Below are 9,638 nucleotides of genomic sequence, written 5' to 3'. Positions count from 1 at the left end.
ACTGATGGCAACAATCTTTACTTGTTTGAAATTTAATTGAAAAAAGTCACTTGTCTTTAGCTAGTACATCGGACTTCGGTTAGACTTCAAAGCATCTGCGATAAATAATGAGGCTATTGTTAACTTGGCCATAAAGAGAATGGATTGGTGAATAAGTCACTTTAAATGGCCAATAGGGTTGACAAGTAATTACAAACTAATTTGTTGTGAGCGCCCATTTAGACAACGATCTTCCGATTAAGATAATAGTGTTTAAATAATAGATGAAGTTGGTTTTGAAATATTAGCTAGAGATGCGGGAGGCCCGACTCGTACCTCATCCTACGTCAAATTAACGTTAGAATATTGAAACAATATGACGTACTTAGGCAATACTATATTTGAAAAATCAATTATCTTATATGATGGATTGTGGGTTTTAAAGATATATTGTTTTTGTACTATTTTTTCATTTTCAATAAAGACAATGGATTCAAAGTTAATAAATTAAAGCAGCATCTAACGGCAATGAAATATTCTTAGAATGTTAATCTCAATCAGAAAACATCCCCGGGATAACAGGAGACAAACTGAAGCAATAGCAATTACAGGATTTATTATATTTATCTTCAAATTATGTAATGCCGACAACGATGTCATTTAACGACTAAAAGAAAATTCATAACATCGTTTCCTCAAGTGTTTTTAAGTAAAAAAAATGATATCTATATCATTTATTTCCAACATCATTATCTGAAACAGTGTTATGCCGTACACATGTGCTTAGCCTCATCGGACCGAGGCTGGACCGTGAAGGCTATCGCTATTCTTGTCGCCCGTATTCTGTCGTATATTTATACGTTTCTCGTTACTTTATTTTTTGTTCCTTTTCATGTTCACCTCATAAACTACACGAAGAATTGTAATCAGACATGGCTGCAGTAATGTTTCTCATTTGCTCAAATTTAAAGACATAATATATATAGGAGAAACAATGTATAAGTGTTGATTCGTTAAAAAAAATACCATGAGCCCGGATGTCCAATTGTATCTTCTTTTTTTTTATCTAAACTGTTGTTTCACCAAATAACGACAGTTCTTTCAACAAAAAAGCCCTAGTACCAGTGAGTTCAAATAACCACTTAATTTTCTCCGATACATTATATAGAAACTACCATTAACTAAAAGTATACGTATTGTAGTGTATTTCCCCCCCCCCCCCCCCTCCCCCCCCCCTTTTCCACTTGAAGCTATAGATTCGCTACTGATACCGTTTTAGATTTGACTGTATATCATCAAAAATAGTGAAAAACAAGTAAAGTACGTACTAAACAATAGTTCAACGTACACCATAAGAATGTTCAAATATCATACAAATTAAAACAGAACCGCTATTTATAATGTCAGTTTTGGTCAATCCAAGTGTTCCTAATGAAGGATAAGAAATGCGCGACACAATAGACATTTTGGATTTTGATTTACTGTTGATATTCCTGTTCTATTGCATTTTGAATCATGTGCAAAATAGACCTTAGGCTATTACTATTACCTTTAAAAAATTGTAATATAGATTATGCACGGATAGAAAATATTTTCTTATAGTACGGCATATAATGTGAAAAATAAAAGTGTGGGGTATACGTCAATGAGACAGTAACTTAACGACACAAACAACCACAAAACATTTAGATTTAGAAATACAATCGAATCGAAATAAAAAAAATAGTAGAAATGCTAAAACCAAATATATAACAAAAGACAACCACTGACAAAGTTCTAAACTTGAGACAGGTACATCATGTAACCGGCTTAAACTTGGTTTTTTTTCACACACCCCCCTCCCCCCGCCTTCCAACCTACCCCTAATTAATACTATAATAAAAACAAAAACAAAACAAAGAAATACATGGTACATGATGAAATATAGTTGTAGAATAACGCTCGCATTTACTGAAAGATAGTTCAAAGTACTTAACCTACAGATAAGAAATTACCCCCTTCCCTAAACTCTAATATCGGTGACTGTACTTCAGAGAAGGCTGTAGACAACAACGGCACAGTTAGCACTGGAAAAATATGATCTTGTTCAATATCCAGAACAAAGCTGGACAAATTTTCAAAACAGAAAAGTTTTAGTCTTGTTTCGGTCATTGATTTAGCGAATCGATGTTTATCACAACAAAAAATGAAAAAAAAAACACGCACTCATTTGCTGATTACACACCAATAGTTTATTTAATACTGTTATCGAAACTCTATTTAGCCCCCCCCCCCCCCCCCCCCCCCCCAAAAAAAAAAAAAAAGACTTAAAAGACAGTCCCTAGATTTATTAGCTTTATAACCGTAAAAGGGTGGATGTGAAATACCACTTTTTATGAGATTCCTGCATATGGAATCATACTTCTACAATTATATTTCGCTATTTGTGATACAAATGTTTGACTAATTTACATATATATATTGTAATTGAAAATATTACGTTAATTTCAAACTGAGACGTCACTGCATACATGCGCATATCGATCCAACTGAGAAATGTGCACTCCACAAGTTAAGCTTTCAACTGATTTTTATAGTTTGTTCTTATGTTGTTCTGTTACACCACTGGCCCAGGTTAGGGGAGGGTTGGCGCCTTCAAACTAGTCTAACCCGCCACATTCTCAGTCGTTGTCGTTTGTTGCTGTATATACATATCATATTTGTTTTTGTTCATTATTTTGTACATAAGTCAGGCTGTTAGTTTTCTCGTTTGATTTGTTTTATATTGGTCATTTCGGGGCCTTTTATAGCTGACTATGCGGTATGGGTTTTATTCATTGTTGAAGGCCATACGGTGACTTATAGTTGTTAATTTCTATGTCATTTGGTCTCTTGTGGAGAGTTGTCTCATTGGCAATCATACCACTTCTTCTTATTTTTATATCAACATGAATGGAAAAAAAAGAAAAGGTCTAGTCAAGAGAGACACAGTTAGTTCCCTTTGGAATACAAATCGCCTGATGGAAGTATTTACCTCAAACCCATTGATAAAAGTTATAAAAAAATGGATGGCTTTAATGATTTCTTTGCAGTGGCGGATGCAGAAATTTTCATAAGTGGGGGCCCACTGACTGCCTAAGAGGGGGCCCGCTCAAGTCATGCTTCAGTGAGTCCCTATATAATCGACCTAATTTTTCCCACAAAAGGGGGGGGGCGGGCCCCCTGACCCCCCCCCCCCCCCTAAATCCGCCTCTGGTATGCATGTCCAAAAGTTGTATCTTTAAAGTCTAATAAATAAAAAAAGAATTGTTAATACTATACAACAGATATAGTTACAATCATATCTATTCAAAAGATATAAGAGGATGTGGTATGAGTGCCACTGAGACAACTCTCCATCCAAGTCACAATTTGTAAAAGTAAACCATTAGACCATTTTTTACATAGACAAAATATGTTTGATAAGGAACGATTGAACTTTGCTGGATAGTTGTCTTGGTGGCAATCATACCACATCTTCTCATTTTTCTATCAATTAAACATTTAAAAACATCATCTTTATCGCTAATGCTGCGTATAGCAATGCGACATAAAGCAACAAAACAATCTATCATTGAAAAGCCCCAAAACAGAACAATCAAATCATCTAAATAGTTCTAATTTATTGTTTTCAAACTTTGAATAATTTTTGCGATACTGTTGTTTTCCTTATTTCTATAAATGATTATAAAACACGTGTCAATAGATAGATAATAAAATTTTAATAAATTTAGATGAACATAAAATAACAATTAAGTAGTCAGTTTGATTTACAATCAAATAGTTCCAAATGAATACATCTTTTTCAACTCACTGATCACAATCAAATAAAGTAATAGTTGACCCTGTGCTAACTCATGGAACTTTCATCCACCCACGGTTGCAAATTCTGTAGAGCATGAAGTGAAGAATTGCTCATACACAGAGGGTCTCTGATATCGTAAACTGTTTTGTTTGCCTCGGACTGAAGACTCATCATCAGACGATTTGCTGCTTGGCGCTCGGCTTCCCGCTCTTCTGCCGTTTGTCGTCTGAAAAATAATTTATACACCAGTTGAATATTTTTCATTTAGATTTATTAAATTCAAATATAAAGTTTAAATACTAAAAAGAACAAAAGCGGCATATAACATAGTTACATATTGTAAGAAATGAATTGGTGAAATCATACTTTATGTATGGTTTTACATCTGTAACAACCGTCAATTCTAAAATGACAAAATATCCTATTACGAGAGAAGTATAGTTTCTAAATGTACTTTTATTTTATAGCACCCAGAAGACTTAAAAAACTAATAAAAACATCTTTTAAAATCAAACTTTATACACACTATTTTGGAATTTTTAATTGTGATAAATTGTGCGCAGAATGAATAATGCGAATAGATAGTTAACGTCACAGTACCCAAATTGCACCCATTTAGCAAAAATAGCAGCGGAAATCTAACAAGTTTTCCTAGAGACAATTTGTCTTTTTATGACTTGATATTATGCACGTCTTTCAACATAGCTAAATCTATTAAAATATACACAAAACGTTCACAGTATATGTCAATAGATGAAGTATTCACTGGGAAAAGTAAAATCTACGAAAACGTCACCATGCGACGTCCACAAAAAGTCAACTTTTAAAAATGAGCAATTAAAATATGTTACAGGCATCCATTTGTTAGAAAATGAAAAGTAGGCATGGAGTATTGTCAAATTGTTCTAAATATTTGGAGAAATAAAACAAAATATCCGTTTTTTCGATTTTTATGGATGTGAATTTAAGCATGGATGCGATTTGGGTACTCCTCATTACATATGTGTATGAAGGACTGAAAACAAATTACCTCCATTTCGTCCGTCTGTTTTGAAACCATGTTTTAACTTGAGCATCTGTCATCTTTAAACCCTTAGCAAGTGCCGATCTTTCTGCTGAGGCTAAATATTTCTGTCGATGGAAACGTTTCTCTAGTTCCATGATCTGTAATCTTGAGAATGATGTTCGAGGTTTCTTCCTTTTGGGTGGTGTTCTATTCTGGTATGGATGACCAATTCTTCTCGTTACTGAAAGCAAAACATGATATTTTAGAAAGTCGAAAAATATGCATGATGATAGAGTATTTATGGAGAAGATTTTAAAATGAATAGAGTTATAAAACTAAAGATTATTTTAAATTAAGAAAAAGATTGTAGTAATTTATAAATAGTTTATTTGCATTGTATGAAAATTTTCTGTCTATATAAATATGCAAATACACTTAAGTTTTTAAAAGATACCATTTTATTGCTTCATTTTCGGAAAAATGTAAATCTTTTATTTTTTAAACAACCTTATCGTAAAGATTTATTGTTTTACAAATTATATATTGTCTTATCCTGTCACAAAAAAATATATTTAATTAACCCTCTGCAATTAATAACAATTATTAATAAAGGTACACCTTGTACTGACATACATATTTTGTTTCAAAACTATCAACATTAAGATCATGATATTTTGTCCTGAATACTAGATTTTCTGCAGATTTGGCACAGAATAAGTCAACTTCATGTTTATTGAAGTGTTTTCACATATACAGATGAAATCAGTAAATACAAGAATTTATAAATATTTATAATAATATATGCTATTTTAATTTCTTCACCATATCGAATTCTTTGATCATACCACAAGGTAAATAGAATCAAGTGAATTAACAAAATAAATATTTTGTATTCTAGTCTTTATTTTTAAAATAGTGCAATTTATTTTGTTATTTATTTTATTCTGAATCAAATGCTGTGTAGCATGCTTTACTTAATTTTCCAGGGTGAATTTATTAATAAATTGAAATATATGCAAGAAAATGTTCCTTAATAAATATACTTTAATACTTAAAATTGCTAGGATTGTTGTTTTCTCTTTTCTCAAAATGGTTGATTAAATAGCTGTTCATGTTTAATATACTTGAATAAAAACATATTATGAATAGCACTATGGTGTACCTTCTATGTGCAAATTTCGGTTTTTATTACTTAGATTGTCACATACCATTGTGTTACTTATTGACGTGCATTGTGACCACTAAACTAATACTTACTGCTATATCTGTCCCTCCTGAGATCCATCCATCCGGGGAAAGAGTAGGACGATAACACAGGAACTACAGGATTTGGTCTGGGAATGGGAAGTGCTAATGAAGGTATACCACACAGTCCGAACGGTACATACGGCATTGGTTGTAAACAATGTGGAAAACTGTTATATCCACTCAGTTCACTTATTTGTTTCTTGGTAAACTCTGGGGATTCTGTGTGGCGAGATTCGTTCTCATCGTCCGAATTTATTTCTTGCACAGTTTGTTCTGCTGTAGATTTTTCACTATTGTCTAGAATTCTACTCATTCCAAATGATAGCTTAGCTTTAGTTCTGTTTTCCTCAGGATTGTCATTTTTATTTGAACTTTCCATGTTTTTTGAATGTTTTGAAACACTTTCTTTATTTAATTTTAATGGTTCCATCTTTTGTTTAAACACCTGTTTTTAACTTTTGTCCAAACTTTTTCTGGTTTATTTTAAAGTCAACATACACTCATGTTAAGATAAGATAAAATTCTATTACATCCTCATTAATAAAAAAATTCACCAATTTAATGGTCAACACAAGAAACAGGCATCTCTTCTAAGAAAATATATTGGATATCTTTATCAGCTAAGCCACGCCTTTGAGTCGTTAAAGAACAATTTTGTATTAAGACATAAGGGAAATGGCGTGCTAATAGATATATTGCGTTTGGTGAGATATTTCAAATAAATTTCTTGTCAACACGGATAATTGCGGATTTGTCAGGAAACTATCTTAATGAAATTTTATGTTCTGTTTAAATGTTCATGAAATAAGCATGAATGTCTACATTTAAACAGGTTTAAAGTTAATTAGAAGATTTTAAACTGTAAATGAACAGCTGACTGGCACTAGGTACACACATTTTGAAAAAATACAATTTGATAAATAACTCCCACTGTGCTTAAATCTCGTTTTAAGGAGAACAAAGTTACAAAATTAAGAAAACATTTTCACACTCATTCATGCAATGACATCCGCGATTTAACGTATGTTCTTTAAAAATGAATTACAAATGTTATTCTGTATAGTCACCATATATCATAGCTGCAATAACTTTTTTGCACAACGATCGAATTAGATAAATGAACATTCTACCAAGTGGCTTAAATAGTAGACTCAGTACAACTATTCGAGACACATAAAAAAAATTCAATTTGTTAATTCAATGTACTTTTGAAAATGTTGAAATTATTATATAAAAATGAGAAGATTGGTATTATTGCCAATGAGACAACAATTCACCAGATAGCAAAGGACAAGGATATATGAAACTATAGGCCACCGCACGGCCTTCAGTAATACCATATGAAGTGAGCATATCCGGTATGCCAAATGTGAAACAATTTATACGAGAAAACCAATTTATTCTAAAACAACATTAAAGAAAAACAAATATGGCAGTCAGCAACAGATATATACAAGCTTATAAAACGATATAACATTTATTAACATTATATAATGAACTGGCTGCATATTTGTTTGCTCATCGTTGAAGGCCATTTCAAGATACCTATAGTTGCTAACTTTTAAATCATTTGGTCTCTGGTGGAAAGTTGTCTCTTATCAATCATACCACAACTTCTTATTTTCATATACTTAGAACTTAACAATATTACATTTGAAGATGCCATATTAACGTCAAGATAGCTTAGGGTCATATTACGTCCAAAATCGTCAATTTTCTGGTTGCCGTCACGAGATTTTTGTCTATTTTGATTTGAAATAAACTCTATTTCATTGTATATTACACATATTTCTTTAATGCTCTTCTGCAGGTACGAAACAAGATGAATGTACGGGACGCCAAATAAATTAAACAGTTGACCACATGACCACATGTAACAAAAAGGGCTGATAAATATTAAAGTCAAACCTGTCTAAGGTCATTTATCTGCGATGAACCGTTTATTTTTCTTTCCAGTCCTTTCCTGTGCTTGAAAAACCTTAACTCAACAGATGCCCAATGAGTTATTCTAAAATATACCCTTTTCTCTTGACGTTTCATATGTTTGTATGATTTTTTCTTTTTTATTCAATGACAGATAGGAATATCACATATGATCTCTTGTAGCGATAATCACCACATTGACGATAACACCAGGACGGGGAAAACAAGCAATGGATTTTAAGAGACACAATGACAATTTATTTCCATTATGCCGACAGTAGTAATGATAAAAGTGCGTTTAATACTCGACGGTAAAGAGCATTCCCATATTTTTTTATTTGCATTTGTTTTCGTCTTATTTTTGCTTTATGTGACAAACAACGAAAATCAAATTGAACATATATGCTACCTTAATTTAAAAAAAAAATCAACGAAAAATAAATTAATACGTTATAATTCATTCAGTTATTCAGAAATTTATCCAGTGTTTCAACATGGGTGAAAAATATTTTGACAATTTGCGGATCACTTACAACTCCCGTTAGCGCGATGTGTCGCATAGGGCGCGAATGGCCCGCAAATTGTCAAAAATATCATAAAGACCATAAGAGCTACGGTTCCGCAACTTGGTGAAAATCATTACTTGAGTTTTTTTTTAATGGTTGTCAAAATTTGTTAATGTATGGGTGTATTCATGGTAATTGTAGAAACTACTATATTTTAAAATAATACATTTCCTGGTTTGTTAAAGGCATAAAATACTTGCGCAAGCAAAACTCTATATATCTGTTGTACTATCCATCTTGTGAGTCCATTTAATGCAAAATAACATCTCTTTGTAATGTATCTTAATACCATGTAACATAAATGACTTGCATGTGAATAATAACTGAAACAAAAACAAATGCGAAATGTAGTATTAATATATAATATTCAGTTTCAGAATATTATATAAATATAAAAATTTCGGTGCTTTTACTAAAACGGTGGGTATAGCTCATCTATGAACATACAATCACAAATAAAAATCTACTAAAACCAGTATGTATTTGCAAAATGACACAAAAATGTATTCAAATAAATATCAACATTTTGGAAACAAGTATTTTTCCAAAGCGTTACTATTGATATCTATGTACATTGTATATATGATTCTTTTTATCTTTTCATGATATGTTCACAAATTAAATGAGTTTTTATTTTGCAGAAAACAACCTTTTTGACAAATTAGTTTTTAAGTTGTACGTTTTAATTGTATATAAACAATATTTATCTAAACACGAGTTTGATAAGCTAATGTATTTTATGTAAAACGGGTCATGTTCTTGATGTGAGGTTGTTGATATGTCGATGACAGACCCCGTTAAATATTTTAAAGCACATCGTGTCGAAATTCACCAATGACATGGAATTGGTTCTTGTCAAACTGATACTAATGAGATCTTGAAGGCGAGAATCTGACTCCATCTATCACTAAGGCGTTAAAAGGTTAGCTGCAAGCATTAAAGTCAAGATAGGTCACATGATCTTGGATATCTAAACACGTGTAAAATTTAACATTAACAATTTGACAAGAATGACAAATACCTAATTGTTGATTGTGAGGAGAATCATACACTCGGCGTACAACTGTTTACTAAACACGCAAAGGTGGTAAAA

At 31.9% G+C, this 9,638-nt stretch overlaps 1 protein-coding gene across 1 annotated transcript; it reads right to left on the bottom strand.

The window, feature by feature from the left end:
- Positions 1 to 3,753: 3,753 nt before the first annotated feature.
- On the bottom strand, positions 3,754 to 6,435 carry LOC127733428 (T-cell leukemia homeobox protein 3-like). Its single transcript, XM_052242793.1, has 3 exons — positions 6,066 to 6,435; positions 4,833 to 5,049; positions 3,754 to 4,028 (listed from the first exon to the last, which is right to left on the bottom strand). The coding sequence occupies exons 1-3, from the start codon at positions 6,433 to 6,435 to the stop codon at positions 3,848 to 3,850; spliced, it is 768 nt and encodes a 255-aa protein (XP_052098753.1). The 3' UTR covers positions 3,754 to 3,847.
- Between the last annotated feature and the right edge of the window lie 3,203 nt (positions 6,436 to 9,638).

The sequence above is a fragment of the Mytilus californianus genome, unplaced genomic scaffold (assembly GCF_021869535.1).
Source record: "Mytilus californianus isolate M0D057914Y unplaced genomic scaffold, xbMytCali1.0.p SCAF_3, whole genome shotgun sequence".
Classification (NCBI taxonomy): domain Eukaryota; kingdom Metazoa; phylum Mollusca; class Bivalvia; order Mytilida; family Mytilidae; genus Mytilus; species Mytilus californianus.
This window is presented reverse-complemented; position numbering and strand designations above follow the sequence as displayed.

What these genes read in the sequence shown, in the direction of transcription:
- LOC127733428 (XM_052242793.1), bottom strand. Translation starts at nt 6,435, where the DNA reads ATGGAAAGTTCAAATAAAAATGACAATCCTGAGGAAAACAGAACTAAA. An exon ending in CAGGAGGGACAGATATAGCA is followed by an intron (nt 5,050 to 6,065) that starts GTAAGTATTAGT and finishes TTTTGCTTTCAG; the next exon opens with TAACGAGAAGAATTGGTCAT. An exon ending in AACAGACGGACGAAATGGAG is followed by an intron (nt 4,029 to 4,832) that starts GTAATTTGTTTT and finishes ATTATTTTTCAG; the next exon opens with ACGACAAACGGCAGAAGAGC.